This window comes from Pollicipes pollicipes, unplaced genomic scaffold (genome assembly GCF_011947565.3).
Source record: "Pollicipes pollicipes isolate AB1234 unplaced genomic scaffold, Ppol_2.1 Scaffold_3447;HRSCAF=4054_pilon_pilon_pilon, whole genome shotgun sequence".
Taxonomy (NCBI): domain Eukaryota; kingdom Metazoa; phylum Arthropoda; class Thecostraca; order Pollicipedomorpha; family Pollicipedidae; genus Pollicipes; species Pollicipes pollicipes.
The window spans coordinates 3,676,617-3,696,803 of record NW_023596297.1 but is presented as its reverse complement, the minus strand read 5'-3'; the positions used below and the strand labels follow the sequence as shown (position 1 = coordinate 3,696,803).

General features: G+C 54.6%; 1 protein-coding gene across 1 annotated transcript; it reads right to left on the bottom strand.

The window, feature by feature from the left end:
- Window positions 1-3,970: 3,970 nt before the first annotated feature.
- LOC119091650 (protein SDA1 homolog) lies at window positions 3,971-17,819 on the bottom strand. Its single transcript, XM_037214460.1, is given in 17 exon segments — window positions 3,971-4,248; window positions 6,623-6,784; window positions 7,100-7,184; window positions 7,401-7,606; window positions 8,435-8,686; window positions 9,189-9,233; window positions 9,235-9,327; window positions 10,037-10,211; window positions 10,671-10,774; window positions 11,860-12,000; window positions 12,652-12,777; window positions 13,015-13,116; window positions 14,730-14,960; window positions 15,612-15,794; window positions 16,168-16,266; window positions 17,093-17,197; window positions 17,630-17,819. Coding segments are annotated over 17 exon segments (2,256 nt in total). The 5' UTR covers window positions 17,726-17,819; the 3' UTR covers window positions 3,971-4,197.
- Window positions 17,820-20,187: the final 2,368 nt, after the last annotated feature.

Here is a 20,187-nt window from a genome sequence, read left to right as displayed (position 1 = left end):
TCCAAGTATCTACCTTGGAGGGTGTCCCTGACTCCCTGATACCAGCCCTGCCGATCTAGCCCTGCCTGGTATCAGGTTTTTACCAGCCCTGCCGATCTAGGGAACTTGTGTGTGGATACCTGCACTGTAATTTCGGAGATGAACGGGGGACGTTGGAGGGACACATGTCAAGGATTCATCCGGAGCTTCCTGCTGCTGAGAGAAACAGCGGCTTTGAGGCAAGAGGCATTGCAACTCAGACTTCGAGCACTGATCGGTGCGCAAGCGTGAGGTAAAACACTTAACTGTCATCATATTGCACACAAAGCTAAATGAAGGCGTTACAGGCGTTTAAGAAATGTCTGCTTCTGTTGATTCCGATACTGAAAGGGTTTCGCACTTATTAATTGGGATCATGTTAGGGAGTACGATTTCTGCACCCGTAAGGATTATGCGAGGATAGTGAAGGTCGCCAACGCTTCCAGCTGATTGTATGATGACATCAGAAAACCAAGTGATATTGTTTTCAGGTGCTTGTAAAACCATGCTATCGGTAAATGAAAGGTTACAGGGATGCAGTTTTGCAAAATACGTAGGGGTGAGGGAGGGGGGGGGGGGGCGCAAGACGGAAAATGTCTGGGCCTGCCACAGAAATGCACTAAAAACAATCCTCTCCACTTCTTACGGACCTTCCTTTTATAGATGGGTGCATTGGTGTAGTTTCTCAAACTTAGTTTTTGGGGCTGAACCCGACTTATACATAAAAATAGGAAAATGCATACCTGGTACAATAAGGAGGCACAATCCCCCCAAAAATGAACAGGAAAACGCACGCCTCTAGGTTGGCTATGTTAAGTATGCTTTTATCTGGTAGTTGTATCCGTAAGTCTCAACCATTATTCAGTGTTGAGGGCCAGCAAATTATGCTTTAGTGCAAATGAACTCCCTTTGGTACTAACCAGCTCCCGGATTCCCACAACGCATTTCTCTTTGTGTTTGTGCTGCATCGCATTAAGTCATAATGCAACGGTTTCTGAAGGGTTGGCTCAAGGTGACAATTGTGATGTTTCACAATTTTGTCATTGACAGAAAAGGCCCTTTTTCGCCCCTGTCCGTAGAAACTGACAGAGGACAGGGCCAAACACGAAGGGAAGGGGGCTGCACTACGGCCGGCGTACAACTGAAGACTGTAGAATACGCTGGTGCGTGCGTGCGTGCATGCGTACATGGGGCAGGTGGCCAGGTGTACGTGATAAGCGTTCATATTTGATATAATGGTGGATGGTTTTATAAATGACTTGGTACGCGGGCCAGCAGATTGCATGAGCTGCTAGTTCCTGCGCAGCCCTGTGATAAATGGCGCACTTGCACTACCAGAAGGAAACATCTCGAAGAGATAAACTCAGAGGACATGTGAGCCACAACGTTCGTTTCATCCGCTGCAATTTCGGGAAGGCTTGCGTTGCTTACACTTACCTATAACGTACCACTGTAAGGCACGTGGCGGAGTTCTTGGTCATGTTTCTTGGCCATGGGTCGCTGTGGCGTATCTTTGTTCACATGCGAGTGATGAAAGGACCTGCCGCACGGCTTGACTAGTCACATTCAATGGACTGGGCCGAGAAAGAATTTGCTTTTTAGTTACGACCCGGATTTTCACCCAAAGGTGTCGATTACTGCAGCACGAAAAGCTTAGAGTCTTTTCAACCGTTAATAGCCTGACCAAATGGCTTGACACAGCCGTGTTCACGGACGTCCGATTGACGAAATGCGTACCAGTGGTAAGAAGCAAAAACTATAATTAGCTTCGACCTGTTGGAGCCATTTGGGGAGATCGCACGTGGACGATGGGTTGGTTGATGCGGCTGACCACCTTGTAACTGTGAGAGACAAAGGTGAATTCTGAGTCCAGGGAATAAACCAGACCACGAATTTAACCAGCGCGCTTGTCAATCCGCAGCTATAAATGTCCGATCCGGACGGCCGTGTCCTCAAGGGCCTTATCTATTGACCTGCGCTGCGCGAGGCTCGACGCCAGTCCGATATGATGGACCACAAAACAGGCCATCAGCGTCCTGCCGCAACGACTGGCCGGCGGCCGTAGGTGCCACTTTGCGGAACATTTTGGCATCAGCGCGCGAAGGCCAGTCGATGTGTGTGTGACGTGTGCGGCGCGTTAATGCACAGATCAAGAGAGGCACAGCAAAAATAAGTGGTTTTGGAGGTCTGGCGGTCACCTTTTTGCAATCGAAAGCCTTTTCCACTGACGGTTATCGTATTGTGCACATCAGGTGCATACGGTACAAACCATTCCAGTGTTTAAGCACAGCACATGAGAAGAATATTCATTTGGGAATTGCAATATTTTTAATGCCGTTAGGAGCAGCAGGAAACGTTGTGGAGCTCTGAATATACAATAGCCATTGTTCTCACATTGCAGAGACTCCAGAGAGGAACGTACAAAACGGCCGACCAAACCTGTTGCTAACCCCATGCTCCGAGCCTGTAGCACCAATCCAAATATTCACCGGTTGATGCCGCTTGGTCGATATCCTATTCTATCCCTTCCAAAACATGACAACCTTGGATCAGGATAAAGCTCGCCAAAAATACAAAAAAAACAAACAAAGGGAAAATAGGTTTGCAGACAACCCCACGCCCCGAGCCTTTGACGCAGGTCAGCATGCAGCATTCATCAATCAGTCCGTCATAGTGGATATCTTGCTGTGTCTAAAATATAAAGAGCTTGAGTCAGGTCAAATGTCACTAAAAACGCCCAAAACCACAAAAATTGACTGTAAGACGACCCCATGCTCCGAGCCTATGGTACCGAACAGCAGAAATCTTTACCAATCCATGCACCATAGCCAATATCCTATCCAATGGAAAACATGATGGCCTTGGATGAGGTCACAGGTCACCAAAAACGGTTAAAACCACCTGATAGTCTACCAGTCGATCGATACATAGGCCTTTCCTACTAAGGCCTTTGTTCTGGAAAAAAACAGGACATTGACTATGATGCATCAATTGATAAAGGTTTTGTACCAACTGATCCCCACGTTTGGAGCACGTGGCTATCTCCAGCTGATTTTCGTGGCTTTGGGCGTTTTTGGTGTCCTTAGAGGTGGCCTAAGGTCATGATGTTCTGGTAAGAATAGGATATCGAATATGACACATCGATTGGTGAAGGTTTGATGTCGACCGGTTCCACAGGCTCCGAACACGGGATTGTTAACAGACTTGGTCGGCCACGCAGGCCCTCCCTCCCCCAGACAAATTTTGAAGACAAAAATATTGCAAGATTACACAGAATGTTGCACGTACCCTCGTTGCAACGCTCCAGAATGTGATGTTCTGAAAAGTGGCGAAATCATTGGTGCATAGGTTCCCCGGTTTCGGCCTCCCTGTACGGCTCACCACGCCACGTGCAACATATTTATTGCTTGAGTGTAACGAGCAAAATTCCGCTCCGGTCTTGTGTTTGGGCTTCCTCAAGAATTTCATGCTCCTTTCACTTACGTATCCCACGACCCGCTTCCGTCCCACTTTGTTGTTCGTTGGAAGTTTGCGGTGCCAGCACTTCGATACATGACTACCCCCTAACTGCGAATCGCGTGCTACAAGCCACATAATTTTGCCCAGCTGTCCGCCCGCAGCCACCGATTCGTCCACGACGCCACGACGACGGCTAATCAGTGATCACTGACCACTTTTGACTGAATCTGCAGGCTTGCTAAATGGTGTTTAAAGATTGTTTAGGTATGAATACACGATGCATGGCTGACCCGTGTTGTGCGTTCCCGTGATACAACGCAGATTACAATGGAATAGTGCCAGACCACAGTTCAATCATGGTCCCGCGAGGCAGCGCAGGGTTAAACCGGACCGGCAAACAATGACTGACGCACGTTGAACTCAAAATCACGCGTCTCGGCAGTGAGCTGAAGAAATCCAAAGGAGGCACGGCTCCGAGTCGATGACAGCCAAGGACGAGACACGTGCTCCGGCACGAGTGTATTCCGCAGTGTTGTACACACCGTACAGGCTCGTCGTCCATCAACGTCACACAGGTGTCCACTGCACCTGAATCACAGTCAAACACAATGACGGACAAGGATCCTGCGCTCCACAGAGTCGCTGCGCACGCGCGCAAACGTCCATCAGACATGCTGGTGAAGTTTAAAATACAATCGCAGCAGCGTCCGCATTTTGTACCTAGTATTTCGACTTCTTCTTCCGTTTCAATAATGAATCCCGCAACGATTTCTGAAAGAGAGAAAAAGAACATTACATTGCAGCAAGCTCCGTAGTTGACCTATGCACCAACAGTGGAGTTCGACATAATGAAGAAAAACGCCAGAAACACAATAACGCTAAAATGGCTATTTATGACATTATGGCATTGGCTAGCGAGACTTATAATCGCACGAGCACCGTCATTGAAGTTCTCTGAACATAATGCCTCCCCTCTAACCAATGAACACGAGTTAGGTGATCGAAATCGAGTTAATCACTGACAGATGACGCTATCGAGATGCAAGTTGGCGTTCCGAGAAAGACCAATTACAACCGGCGTGCCCAGCCAGCCGAGGAGCCACTCGTACACCCGGCCTCTTATCACGAATCAAGAAGCCTGATCAAAGTCAGTGCAAGATGACACGGACTAAGCCCCCGCCCCCTTCCCCTCCGCCTCCCGGGCGGGCGTCACGTCAACATCCAGCGACAGGGGGAAGCAGAGCACTCGGCGGCGACCATCCAGGTAAAGGTCCCCCCAGCATTGTTGAAACTCACGGTGAACAACGACAATAGGTACCGCAACGATAGTACCCCAGCCCCCCCCCCCCCCCCCCCCTGTTGTCCTTTTCTTCTGTGTCAGCAACACCGTGCGGCTACAAAATAGTTCCCGGTTCTTTGGTCTACCCATTTTCGTCGTTGACTTCGGACCGACTTGGCCCGTTTCGAAGTTCCTACTCGGGGGTAATCCACTGCTCCGGTGATTGCTGTCTGCGGACACCGAGGCCATCGACCTCTCCAGACAACGGGAACGATATTACAACAGCGACATAAAAAATCCTCAGCCGGCCACGTATTCTCCCACGCCAGAAGCCCTTTCCTGAAATCAGCGCATCGCGTTATCTCACGTTACCTAGGAAGGCAGCCATCTCTGATAACCATGCCGAGGGTGTAAAGCTCGCGTCTGGGACAGGACACCGCGCCGTGGCGGCCTGGCAGCTGTACGCTGATCCTGCATCGTAGTGAGCGGCCGACGCCATGTCCGACCTATTTATATGGAATGTACTATGATGTGAATTATCTGGCTCAGCGTCTAACAAAATTACTCCATATCTACCTGGAAGGATGCGAGTCTGAACGAGCGGCGTCATAACGTTCGAGCTCTGCCCACGTCATATATCATGAGCGGGTTCGGCCGAGGAAATATTATTCAACGAATAATAACCTCTCCGTTAATCGACCTGGGAGATTCCCCATTTGCGTTCGGCCGGCCCAGAAACTAGCCGCCCGATCCGTCTCACATGCGTCGTGCACAGCCAAAGGTCATAGCTACGCGTGGCGAGAACAGATTATCCGTCTTGACCACGCTCTGAGAGCTTTTGGGATTCTCCCTCGGTACGGCAAATGTCCCGGATGATTTTCCGTGTTGGCGGTGCCGGACGCCATTCTGTAGATTTTTCCGAGATTATCTGTCCGCCGAACGCGCCCTATACAGTGCACAGACAAATCACGTTATGGCCACCAATCGGAGGACCGCTCGCCAAATGGACCGTCATCAACCGCGAGGACCGTCAGAAAAGGACAAAACACGCTCGCATACCGCACGGCGGACCCGTACGGTCATGCCGTTCCTTTTCGTCCACACTGTCAGGAAGCATCACAGCTTTGTGAGGGGAATGCTCCGGTTCCATTGCGTCACACAGCGAGTGATGACCTGATTCACCCGCTCCGCTCCGCCGGGCCGTCTACAGCGGCCGTCGCCAGCCGGGCCGCTGCCCATTGGCTGGCCATTTCGAGTTACGTGATAGCCTTTAATTCCCTCCTTAGTCTCACCGCACGGAACAATGCGGCAGCAAAACACCAATCGAGTGAAAAAAACTGAGGTGCTTTAGGGCTAATAAGGCTAGGACTGTCATCACCCCTCCGAGCCCTGCAGCGAGCCCTTATCTTAGTTCAAAACTTTACACAAAGGTGAACGTTCCATTTTGGAGTTGTTCAAGCAGGAAATCAAAACATCTATGTCGGAAGTCGTCATAAATCAAGATCCGGGTCATGACGCGCAACAAGTGTTGCCTCATAACTCCCGGCAACAGTCATACAAAGACGCGGTCCGGACGCCCAGGTGTCAATGAGCAACAACACAGCTATGATGCACACACAGTGAAGAGCTGCTGAGCGAAGCATCGTATGGGCAAAAAGACGGCACAGCTGCAGGACGGATCGAGGACCACCATGCTGCGCCCTGTCCGCAGGCGATGGGCGGCGACAAGCGGAAATCAGCGGCAAGTCCCCCGATTGCGGACAATAGGTGCCTGTATTAGTACCCGTATGGTACCCATATGTACCTGTATGGTACGGCTGACTGATGGGCCAAGCACGAGCCATCGCAAAGCAGCGAGCGGCATACCTGTTTTTCCCTGAACGACTTCTTGGTTTTGTTTTTTAACTTGTGTCTCAGCATCATGAAGTTCTTGGTTTTCTTCTTCTCTTTGTTGGTGGTGCTGGCGTTGGGATTGACCCTGCCCTTCGGCCGGCCGAACTTGGTCTCCTCCCGGTCCGGCTTGCCCGCCTGGAACACCGCCGTGTCCAATCACAGAGCCCGACTACGAATTCAACATCACGCAGGCACATCCGACAAGATAGTATCGCAGTAGCAGCGTGAGGCGGCAAACAAACACATGTGGCGTGAACAATGCGCCGCTGAATACAGTACACGTGGCCAGTAATGCGTCGTACACGTGGCCTTTGCACTTATCCCGTGCAAATGACAAAACCAGCCACCACAATGTAACGCGCAAGAACGCCACAAAGCGGTGTGAGCATGCCAGCAATGTTCGCTGGCCTGTGCCAGCGCCGATCCTCTGCACCGAGGCGGCCACCACACCTGAGCGGTGAGCAGTCGCGTCTCCTTGTCCGCCTTCGGCTTCTTGTGGATCCTCTCGATGTTCCTCAGGGTCACGATCTCACCCCTGCACCAACCACCTCGGTTACACTACACATCGTGCACGACTGAGAGACTAGTACAAGGGCTAAGACAACACCACGCCAATCCGCCGCTAGTCAGTATATAAATTCCACGGCGGTGTACAATGCTATGTTACCCACGTGACAGCGTCGATCCTCCCACCTCTGAACATCCGCTTATTTCACCACCGCGTCGCCCTGTGATCTCCCCATACTCTGACCTCTCCTCCTGGGCCAGCTCCTCGGCCTTGCGCTTGCCGCCCCTGCGCAGCGGGTCCAGCTGCTTGGCAATCTGTGCCTTCTCGATGCGCCGGAAGTCGGCGTCGGTGAGCAGGCGGGACGCGACCACGGCCGAGGCTCGCGTCGCCTTCTCCTGCCGCGAGAGCGCGCTGGAGGCCGACGAGGCGCGCCCGCCCGACGCTACAGACTGCGGACACGGCAGCCCGGCTGTTACGACGTGAGGTTATTGGGCGCCGCGACCGGGCGGTCATATAGCGCTCATAACGTTGCGTCACGCAGGGAAGGGCGGAGAGGCAGCGCAGGACGGAGGCCACGCGAGGTGCACGGATCACACAGAATCGGTGCGGGTCAGGAAGACAGTCAGAGGGGCGGTGTATAGTCACGGACGCCGCGCGCGGCACGGATAGCTCGCGCACACCACGCAGGTCCTACCGGCGAAACCAGTCACAGGTCACACAGGCCACCAAGGTCACAGGGTCACTACATGTCAGGCAACACGTGGGATGCCCTCACAGTGTAGTAGACAGCAGGGGTCACACAAAGCTGCGCCATTAAAGGACAGGCAACCAGGCCAACCAGGCCAGGCGTCGTAGGCAACCAGGCCAACGACGTCGGTAGCTTTACACCTCCAACCATCCGTGTGACTCGACTCAGCGCGTCTGACGGCCACCGACACGGTACACTACGTGCATCGCGGACAAGAGCGTAATTATAGTGCTGGAGACCGCTTTTCGTAGATGTAAAAATAATCATAACAAGATACCAACCGTTACACAACGCCACTGAAGATGCCAATGCCGTACGGGTCACACCGACTATCGTCGTCGACGTTATTGGGCTTAACGACACACTACTGCTGAGGCTATATGGCGTCGCCTGCCTCTCACCCTGGCAGGAAGGGCGGTACCACGCGCATCCCACACACTAATCGACCATGTCAACGTTACTTGCATCAGACTGGTACAACGCTGGGTGCCTAATGACTGCTGGTACATCCTCGGTAGATAGTCAATACCTTGCTGTCACCCGCTGATGACGTCCTGGATCGCTGCCCCGGGGCAGACTCCGTCTCATCAGCGTCCTCGTCGCCGGTCTCTTCCTCCTCCTCTTCGTCATCATCCTCCTCCTCGCCCCCGGCCTCGTCGGACTCCTCGTCCGACTCCGGCTCCTCGTCGGCAGCGTGCTCTTCACCCAACTCGGCGGCAGCCTCTTCAGCCTCGTCTTCCTCTGGCTCAACGTCCGAGACGTTCACCCAGCCGTCCGAGTCCTGGAGCAGCGCAAGCGCAGTTGGGGCGCGGTTCGAGTGACGTCCCGCCGCCACCGTCGCGAGCAAACACCACACCCTGGGGGACCCAACCGGGGTCGGGGCACACCGCCCCGGCGCCCGGGGAAGGCGGTACTACGGCGCCATGCCAGACACTACACAGCCATGCTCCTGTGACGTCCGGTCCGAGACCGCCGGCGCGGCCAAAATAACCCAGGCACGGGCCAGGTAACCTTTCACTGATCCGTCCAGTCCTCACACCATCTTCATCGCGTCAACTCAAGCCTATGAACCACGACACACCTCGCCCCACCAGCCCATCAGCCCAACACGTAATAACCTTCCCACGACCCTTCAAACCCGACCCTCTTGACCCAGCAAGAGCCCGGCTGACTTCTCTGACCCCAGCATGAACACAGCTGACCCCCTCCCTGACCCCGGCAGGAGCCCGGCCGACCACCTGACCCGGCAAAAGCCCAGCCGACGCCAGCTGGCCCCAGCTGACCTCGTCCTCCTGGCCGCGGCCGTCGTCGGCGGTCGGCTGCTCCGGGATCCAGCACCTCGGCACCAGGGATGTAGTCCCGCGCGCTCACAGCGCCGTACGCCGGCCGCTCCAGCTCGCCAGTGGCCTCTGTTGGCCGGCCCTGCAAACACCCCCGCCGTCGTCACCCGGCGGCTGTTCGACGTGGCACACGCGGAGGAGGGGCCCGCTCTCGCTCTCGGTGACGGCCCCCATGCTCGGTGCTCCAGGCCGTCGCGGGATATAACCAATAGCTCTGTGGCTATAACCGAGGCTTGGCTATAGCCGCCGAGTCGGCGGAGGCGGGGTGAGCGGCTTAGACGAGCTTGCGGGCCTTCCGCCACGGACGCTTACATAACAGGCGCTGTTTGGTGGCAGACCACGTTCCGTTACGAGGCATCCGTTTGCACGCTTGTCTTAGCAGTTTGCAGGAGGCAAGCATAACATGGGGCACTGGGGGAATGGTATTGATGGCTTGCACCCATCCGGAGTCAAGACCTGATGCCGCGAAGTGCTCCGGGTAGCGACCAAACCACTGATGTAGCCGGTACACAACACCCAAGATAAGAGCCACGATATGAGCACGATCTCCGACGCTCGCAAGCCACTCTCGTCAATCTGACGAATGGCTCCCACGCAGCAGCGGTATTGTGTGCGACGTACAGCCACACGGCCATCAGCGACACCCACGCCGCGCGCGGCGCTCGCACAAACGTCTGGTTCATGTTCGCACACAGCGAGGACAAGGCGGCCACCTTCCCCGCCCGCGGAGCGCGCGCGAGGTAGCAGCGGGGCTGCCACAGGCAGCGTGAGAGTGGCAGTCCGCTACGCACCCTGTCCTTCCTGTGCAGCAGCTCGGGGTGCGTGTGTCGGTAGTGCTGGATGAGCGAGCGAGCTGCCATCATGACGTTCTTGTCACGGTACTTCTTGTACTGGGCCAGGTCCTGCAGCAGGTCCTCCCCCATCGCCAGCGGACAGCGCATGCAGACCTCGCGGATGGCGTTGATCCTGAGGACGGTCGTCGGTGGGAGACATGCTTGCCGGCAGACGCCGGGACGTAGCTGTTTAAAGGAAACATGGAGTGAAAATGAAACTTTATTTGAGATCTTCCACGCAGTTCCATGCGCCAAGATGAAACAAGAAAACGACCATACGTCAGCTTGGCGCGTCACCTAAACCTGATTCCAGCACAACTATAACTGCACCGAAACTATGCTCATGATAAATTTTACAAATAAAATGCATTCCAAGTATTCACAAATGATACCAAAAAATCGCACTCAAGCACCATCCACCCATCAACGACATTACAACTCGCCAACTTCATCCTCAGCATCTGCACAGCTCACAAACAGACAACGTTCACCCGTGCCGGTAACGCAGCCAGGAGGGAGACCAGCCGGGGGCGGCGGACCCGCCGTGGCGGCCCCTGACGCCTGACCCCCGGCCGGGCGGCGGGCTACTCACCCCACCGTGATGACCTCGGACGAGTTGCGCTCTGTGACGAAGTTGTTGGCGATCGTCATCAGCATAGGCTGCACCACGTCCGGCGGCACCAGCACGTGAGACGCCTGCCGGGCGGGGCGAGGGGGACGTCAGGTGCCAGCGCATGACGGACGCAGGGGCGAGGGGAGGGGGACCGTCAGGTGCCGCGGCAGATGGACGCGGGGTCGGGGGAGGAGGGGACGGTCAGGTGCCGCGCAGCATGGACGCGGGCGGGGGGAGGAGGGGACGTCAGGTGCCGCGCAGAATGGACGGCGGGGCGGGGGGAAGGAAGGGGACGTCAGGTTCCGCGCAGGATGGACAGCGGGCGGGAGGAGGAGGGGCGTCAGGTGCCGCGCAGAACGGGACGCGGGAGCGGGGAAGGAGGGGACGTCAGGTGCCGCGCAGATGGACGCGGGGCCGAGGGGGAGGAGAGGGACGTCAGGTGCCGCGCGACGGTAGGGGCGGGGAAGAGGGGGACGTCAGAGCCGGCAGACGGACGCACGGACGCGGGAGGGAGGAGGGGGACGTCAGGTGCCGCGCAGACGGACGCGGGGATCCGGCGACGCGCGAGGGTCGGCGCAGAGGAAGCGCGGCACACTCCGTAGCCGGTACGGAGGACGCCAGGACATGCAGGTAGCCCGCGGCTCTGTGACAAGCCCGCGCAAAAGCAGCACATTCACCTGGGACTGGTTCCTGGCTAGCGAAAACGCTAGAACCTGACCCTAGGGTGGCCGACTATGTGGACTGTATGCGTTTGTATTCCAGACCATCCCCGGTTATTGAGACGGCCAGCTGACCACTGGCACGAAATGGTGAGGACAGCATCAGCGGCTGCGTCTAGCCGTGGCACGGCGAGTCGAAACCTTTCAGCCAGATTGACCTTTTGCACTGGAGTGGTGGAGACGGGTCCGCAGCAAGTCATTTCCGCACGGTAATCTGATCCCAAAGACTTGTGTGAACCAAAACATTTGGTCAAGTGCGCAAAAAATCGTTATTGCTTCATCGCGTACATCGCCTATCTGCCTTCGCGAGGCTTATCCAGTCTTGACAAAACCTATCGACAGCAGCATGCCGTTTGCCCGTCTGGAACGTGGGACGCACCAGCGTCGCGCGGCCGTCGGCCGGCCCGGCCGCGCGCCCGCAGCAGCACGTCCCTGCCGTCCGGACCGACCTGGGCGGCGTACTGCAGGATCCTGGTCACGTCTCGCTGGTGTGGCTGCAAGAAGCGCTGCAGGTACGGGTAGAAGTTGAAGAGGAAGAGTTCGTGGATGCCCACCAGACGAGCGATCAGACCCATCATCATCAGCTTCACCTGGCGGCAGCGCGGATCGCGCGTCAACACCGGCTGACAGCAACCCCCTCCCCCACGAGCCGGCACCTGGCGTCGAGGGACGCACGTCGAGCCGCAGCTTCAGACAGCACGCTCCGTCCAGGCGGGCGACGGAGACTCCACGCTCCGGCCCCTGGCGTCGAGGGACGCACGTCCGCCCGCAGTCAGACAGCACACTCCGCGTCCAGGCGGGCGACGGAGACTCCACGCTCCGGCACCTGGCGTCGAGGGACGCACGTCCGAGCCGCAAACACCGCAGACAGCACACTCCCCGTCCAGGCGGGCGACAGACTCCAAGCTCCGGCACCTGGCGTCGAGAGACGCACGTCCGAGCCGCAGCTTCAGACAGCACACTCCCCGTCCATGCGGGCGACAGTGACTCCAAGCTCCAGCACCTGGCGTCGAAGGACGCGCGGCCGAGCCGCAGCGCACAGGCGACACACTCCCCGTCCAGGCGGGCGACAGTGACCCCAAGCTCCGGCACCTGGCGTCGAGGGACGCACGTCCGAGCCGCGGCGCCACAGGCGGCACATTACCCGCCCCGCCGTCCAAGTCCACACCGCTCGTTACGCCGACGTCGCTGCTACGGCCGACGTGACCAGACCTCGCCGCCAGCCCGGCCGCGCTGCGAACCTCGTAGCGCTCGTTGAGCGACTCCATCTTCTTGTAGAGCCGCTCGGCCAGGCCCTGGGCGTCGTTGACTAGGTGCAGCGCCGAGAAGTTGAACGACTCGCCCGTCTTCTTCTTCTTCTTAGATTTCTGGAGAGGGAGTGATGCGGTCAGTTACCGGAGAACAACGGGTGGGAGTGCATCCGCGTCGCTGGCATGCCTAGCGAGCGTGAGAGTGGGAACACCAGCTTGTCGCTGTGAGCGACTGTTCACCTGCAATAGCACTTATACAAAAATGTACAACATTAATCGAATCTTCTCAGTGATGCCTTGATTCTACCTTCGATTATACCTTTACAAATGTATCCGCAACGAAAGCATGCATACCTTTGTCAACGCCTTGGCTTTCTCCAGTGATTTCTTCTTTTTTCTGGTCTTTCTCCCGAAGTTCGACGAAGAAATCACAGCTTTGGCCGCAGTTGTCTCGTCCTGGAACACAACAACGATGATCGGATCACAAATGGCGGGAGGTGATTATAAATCACAGCCGATAGCAATCCTTCAAAAAATGCCCTTCCCACACATCAAGGCGCGTTGGCTGGGCTTTTAGTCGTCCGGAAAATCGTTCAGGAGCGACATCTCCACAGCCAACATGCAGTTGTTTAACATTAGTACACTAGTGAATTACAACCTATAAGCGGAGCTACATTGCCCCAAACTAGTTTCTCAAGTATGCCTCACAAGATATTCCACAGCAAAGCCAGTTCCCGAGCACACAGCCACTGCCATTGTAAACCACACTGGTTCGTGTACATGCTTACCTGATTAGGTAGCTACCGCTCATTAATCATGCTAATCAAACGCGAAATATTGTCTCATTGATTGCATGGCAGAAATGCAGAGGCGTCTCGTTGTAGACGCGCGACAGGTAACCTTCGTGGTAGCATCTAAGCCGTGGAAATCGATAATGACCGTCAAAAAGCCTTAAAATACATTCATAGCGTGTGTATGTCGTTACTTGGATGGTGTCTTCGCCGCATTCACATGGTGAAGGGCTTGTGGTGGCAGCTCAGGTGGATTTACGCGCCAGGTGCCATGCATGCAGTAACATGCAGCAGCAGCCGCATGCCGCAGCAGCAGCACGTGCAGCTATATACATGAACAGAGAATGACAAAATAGGTGCGGCAATAGCCACACTGGCCCAACCGTTTCTGGGACCAAACCGATCGATAAAAAGGCAATCAAATTCCGGCCCACCAAACACATGAGGTTTTGTTCAACCCAACCGACTCTGAGGCCAGACCCCTTGACCTGCACTGGAACGTTCGAGAAGCGCCGTTATATTCAGGGGCCGGGTCAGGTCAAGGCTAGGGGCGCGTGTCCCACGGGCTGCAGAGACCTCTGAGAAGGCGTCACCTGGAAAAGGCACTTTGGGGGAAATGAAAAAGTGAGCTTGCTTGCGTGGAGAAGTGCCGAGTGACGGATATCTGCCGCGGGTGACGGTAGTGGCGATTCCAACATGAGTGGCAGCATGTCATGCGCGTGATAATTTGTAGGAATACGAGATCCCGACAAAACTGGTTAAAATGTGGACGGGAATCTTCAGGCACGTCGTTTCTACGACCCAATGGCATAGCAGTGCCGATAGTGTGGTGGTAATGCATCTGCGTTGACCACTGCGCGTCTGGGAACCCAAAGGTACCGGGTTCGATTCCCCGCAGTGCCCGCCCTTCCTACCAGCATGACAGGTAGGCGACACCATATAACCTCAGCAGCCGAGTCCGTCGTAAAACCACAATGACTTATGAAGGCCCACTGACATAAAACGAAGTGACCGAAATTCGCGGAGAAATCACGTTCTGTGGAAATGTGACGGCTTTCAGCATGACTGTGTCTCCTACAAATTCTACGAAAAGCCGCCACGGCCTCTTTAACCACATCTCAGGTATGTCCCTGGATACCACACCGGCCCTTTAAAGCGATTTAACGGCAGTGTTTACAACGTTCCATCGTCCTTAATACCAGCAAGCATGCAGTGCAGTACCGCAGTAGCAGTCTTCCTGCCTTCTCGGATTAAAACATATTCCACAGCGGTGATTACCTCGGACTCGCTGTCAGAAGACTCCTCATCCTCATCCTTGCCCAGGAAGAACTTCAGCGCCGTCACCATCACCTTGGTGGTTTTAGAGAAGAGTGCCGTTGTGATGACGTTGACGGTTTTCTGGTCGTTCCACACGCCTTTCTTGTAGAGGTCGATCATAACATCCATGGCGATCTTGGCTGCCTTGACGTGGCTGTCACGCAGCATACCGTACATGAAGTTCTGCAGAGTCTGAAACATGACGGATTGACTGGAATATTGTGACATGCTGAACGTGCTTTCACAGGCACGATACAAATGACGCGTTGCCTCGTACAGTACAAAATCATGGCTTACATTCGCACCTCTATCTCTATCAGATAAATACAAGCCAGTAATATAATAAGCAATTTAATGGTCTAATGCTGCAGTCAAGCGACATTGTAGTTGCATAACTGCAACATTAGAATTTCAAGTTTGTGCATGTCATCAAGTACCACATGCGCCGAATTTTGCGACTTTTGCCAGCACAGAGCAAACAGTGAAATGACATCTAGAGCAACCCAGAGTAGGATGGTCGGAAGCCCATGCCTGGACGTACCCCGTTACGAGTGGGGAAAAGGTACACTACAGCAGAATGCTAAGCACCTGCATGGGCAACACAAGATCACCGCGCGGGCGCAAAATGCAAGGGCGCAAAATGACCTAAACAATCGGCGCGACTTAAACCTCCAATCAACAAGACCACCACTAGCAGTATAACCACGTCTACGTCCATCACTAGCCTTGCCGCAATATAAACAGCACAAAAGTCCGTGAAAGGTCACGAGTTTGAAATCCATGTGCGAGACACATGATCACCGCCGCGCAGGTCTCACTGCTACGACCGTCCGCTTAACTGACCGTGTTCAGCTTCATGTTCTTGCGCTTGGCGTTGACATTCTTGATGTCGCTGACGATGTGGCCCTGCAGGAAGTCCCGCAGCCCCTTGTCCTGGCAGCGCAGCAGCTCGAAGAATAGCTCCAGCAGCGCCGTCGGCGCCAGCAGGTTCTTGTTGCGCAGCAGGATGAGCGCCTTGCAGAACGTCTGCGGGTGACGGCGGTGCGCTGCGCGTCAGGTGGGCACCCGTGCCCCGGCCCGGCTGGCTGGCGGGGATCGGCTACAGCGTGCCTTCAGCCGCGCAATTCAGCATTGATCACCAATGTGAAGGAAAGCGAGGAGCGGTGCTGTGCACGAGCCCGCAATCCCGTCACCGCCAGGTTCACGGCAGCGCCAGTGCTATCCGCCGGCCGGAGAGGCTCAAAATTCATTCCAAGCCACCTCTCCAACGGTCGGCATAGTCCGAGACAGCACACCTTTACTGGCTATCTGGCGATGCATGACCTGCTGCCGGGGCCGGGACGGGGCCGGGCAGGACGGCAGCAGGCGAGCCGCCCTGCTGCGACTGAGCGCCACTTACCATCCGCATATCAGCGTCGATGACGGTGCTGTACTGGCGCAGGGTGTCCATCAGCTCCTGGGGGTATGCAGACACTGTCTGCGGGTAGCAGTGGGCCACCTGGAGGACAGCAGGGCCGGCAGTCAGCAACCGCAGCAATATGCTCACAGGACACCAGCACACATACTCTCCATGCATGACACATGATCACAGTGCAGGACACATACTCACAGTTCAAGACACATACCTACAACCCAGGTCACATACTCACAGTCCAAGCCACATACCCACAGTTAGACATGCACTCACAGTTCAGGGCACATGCTCATAGTCCAGGGCAAACACCCACAGTCAAGGACATGTACCCACAGCCAAAGACACCTGCCCACCATCCAGGACACATACTCTGCCAGACCTAAGATCAGATTCCAGATTTGGTGTCCTTCCAGATAACAGGTTGCAATGCTCACTGGTTCCTTGGTGCTGGAGGCAGTCAACTGGCAAGGTAACAATGGGTCTCTGTTCAGTTTCAGAGCCTGACACTTATCATCTGTATAAGAGAGCCTTTGCTTCTCTGGGAATCAATGCATCACAACAATCAAAATATAAAACAGCAAGAGCCTGAAAAACTGTCACAGCTCTTACAACTTGGAAATGCTGATTGTCTATCTGACCTGTAGATGCTAACAGGGTCCATTGAGGAGGCAAATTTGCTGGATGCTGATTAATTCTTGAATATAATACCTTAAATGCTGGGCAAGCAAGGGCATCACCTGACATTAACATGGTGATGGAAGTACAAAGGGTGACCTGTACCATGTGTTTCCTGCAATATTGTACTGTCACCTTTGCATATCCTATTCAAGCTACTTCACCTGCACCATCCCACACCTTCATCCATGAGGCACCTTGAACAAGCGTCAATAAAAATTGCTACTGAACTTGCCTGTGCCACAAACATTGTGAGCTCATCCAAGTTCTGGCTGTACTGGTCAGGCTGCAGCCGGAAGACTTGCAGGGTTGACTGGTAGTGCCGCCACTGCTGAGCAAACTGTTGGAGAAAAAGTGGAGCCATACATGCTGCCATCAAACCATCTCTGTAATGCAAAATGGAAGCATTCAAAGTGGCATGGTTGTGGTTGGACTGTAAAACAGCATATGTGCTGAACATGCCTGCCATGGCAGTGATGCCTAAACAATTTCAGCTAATGAACACTGCAAATCTGAGACCCCAGTTTGGTTTATGGTCACCACAAATTTCAGAGTATAACACCAATGTTTCAAGACATTGTGATGCTGCATTTTGTATGACTAAGGTTGTGATACCATTGTGATCTCAGTGCAGCAGAGAAATGTAATGTCCTAATAAGGTATACAGCCAGATCTTCTAGGCGTCTCACAGCTCTAGTAAATCAAGAATATGGTGTTGAAGATCAACATCAACTCAAGACTACAAGGGCATTTAAATGCAATATATACTTACCTCTTCTTGATAGCTTTCATGATCCCTTTTGATCAGGTTCTGCAACTGAGGTAAATTGTTAGGCAGCTGATTGCCCACTCTTTGGGTTTTCGTCATCCTTGAAAAACGTTTAAAACCCAATGACCATTTACTTCCCACGCAAGGCGGGTCCAATATGCAACCGCGCAGACACGGCACCCACGCGGGGAGCTTACGGACCCTAAGCGCTGAAAGCACGGCAGTGCAAAGCCGTACGCCACCAGGCGATTTGTTTACACCCTACGCTAGCGGCTTCGTGACGTCACTGGGAGTCACATCGTCGGCGGCCCATGACAGGCACTGAACGGGCGGCCGAGATATCGGCCGCAGGACGCCTTCGGCTATACTCTTCAATTTAAATACGCACAATATCACGCCATGTGCTGCATACGGATCAAATCTCCAGCATCATCACGGCCGTCATTGTCGCGGCTGTCACCGCCATCAATGCTGCCAGCAGTGACGGCGACGGGGCAGTCGCCATTGTTACTGTCTCATCCGCTGCCGCCACAATACGAGAGCATCACAAGCGGTCAGCAGTCATAAGGACCGGAGAAACCGGCGATTTCCGCAGCACATGAGCTCTCTGGGCAGGCGTACCAGGCAGTCTCACGTCCTAGGGATGCGCGTGACTGCCCCGCCCTCCCCGACTGGTTCCAAAGACTTATCTAAGGCTCTGCGCAACGATGCGCGATGCGACGGTGCCTGAGCGAGTCGGCGCTTGAGTCGTAGTACTTGACAGTGACAGGACTGGAGCTCTGCTGTTGTCTGGTCGCATGCATCCACCGCCAGCTACCAGACGTCAGCGAAAGCCTGGTGGCGTGCCAGCACGGCCGGCTGTAGCCGGTGGCGGCACATTTGGGCGGGCGAGCAGCCGTCTGCACGTTAGGTGTTGCGCAGCTCCAACAGACCGTGCGCTCAGGTCAGGCGGGTTGGTTCAACCTTCGCTCCAGGTTAGATACGGCCACCCGGTCGGCTGTGCACGCCTGCGGGCCACCGGCAACCGGATAAAGCGCCGTTATGGCCACACAACAGGCTCGTCCCCGAACAGCCCGGCGAGTTAGGCTTTTCTGAGCGGTACGCCGGGTCTAGTGATCGAGTGATGACTTACGATCCTCACGGACCTGGGTGCTGTACTCTTCTTCCCCAGCAGCGGCAGATCCGTGATGTACAACGGCAGACCCGAGTGAACCACCCTCCTCTAGTAGCCCAGCACACCCGGGGGTACAGGCACTCATTCTTCAGCAGCAGCTGACCCATGTGACAGGCTGCTACATGCCTGGGAAACACATAGCGGAAGACCCTGGCGATACACACTGGAGATATCGGAAGATCCATGTGATACACTCCTATCCAGCTGCAGCAGATCCAAGCGCCGCACTCTCCTCCTCCAGCTGCGGCAGACCTAGGTGCTGCACTCCAGCAGCGGCAGATACGGACATTGCATCTCGCCTCCGACAGGGGCAGACCCGAGCCGCAATCCAGCAGTGCAGACCTGGGTTCCGCACTCCAGCATTGGAGGCCCCGGGCGCCGCATCTCCAGAAGCAGCAGACCAGACCCTCACAGCTCCCTTTCAGCAGCTTTAGATCCGCTACTGGAGCAGTCAGGGCTAGCCGACTTTCAATTTGAGGACAAAAAGCTCCTTTTCAAAATTTGCAGCTGAATAAAATTTGGAGGCCTTTTTCACTACGTCCACCCATCCGAAACCGATCAGACACTCACATGGCAATCGTTGAAAACAAAAACGGCCGGCTTATTGCAGACATTACGCGACATCAATGAGCGTGTTATCCCAGTGACGTCACTGCCGTTCGTTGCTAGCAAAAAGGGCTTTCTTATGGCTTGCAACACCACTGGCCAAACAACACAACACCTTGGGCCAAACGTGCTAAAGATTGGCTGACGCTCACGCTTGATTTTGTCACAAAAGCGGTATAAATGTGTGGTCCCCAACAGGGATGCTAATAGCAAGGCTATCTAACGCTAATACTATATTATTTTTGGCCCCGTTATCATAAATGTGTGCAGTGTGATGTTAGACCGATAACAGATGATAACAATTGTACAAGCACATCGCTATTGACGATCTCTTTTATTCTTAAAACGCACTTCAATGCGTCACATTTTAGTGAAGTGCCAGGAAATTTATATTCGGAAATTGTAGCACGTCGATATGTGCGTAGGTCTGGATATGTTCTGGAATTTAGCAAATATATTATTTTGTGACAGCATTCATTCGGATTACAAGATTAAAACAGCGGATTCATGGCATCAATCAGGCCACGTTGTCGCAAGGTTTCTCGAGCACATGACCTACATCAGGAGACCTTGAGTGTTGGGTAGGCCGTATGTTCGCATCGTACCTCTTGGCTACAAATTCGTGGCCTCGAGCTACGCCTAGAAACGACTCGATGTCCGTATTCAGTCATCCACTTACCCTGCGGGCGACGTTGTAGGGTGGGTGCGAACAGTGGACGTTATCTCCGCAATACCGTTGAAATTTAGCACAAAACATTTGGAGCTGTCCTCGTACGTTCAA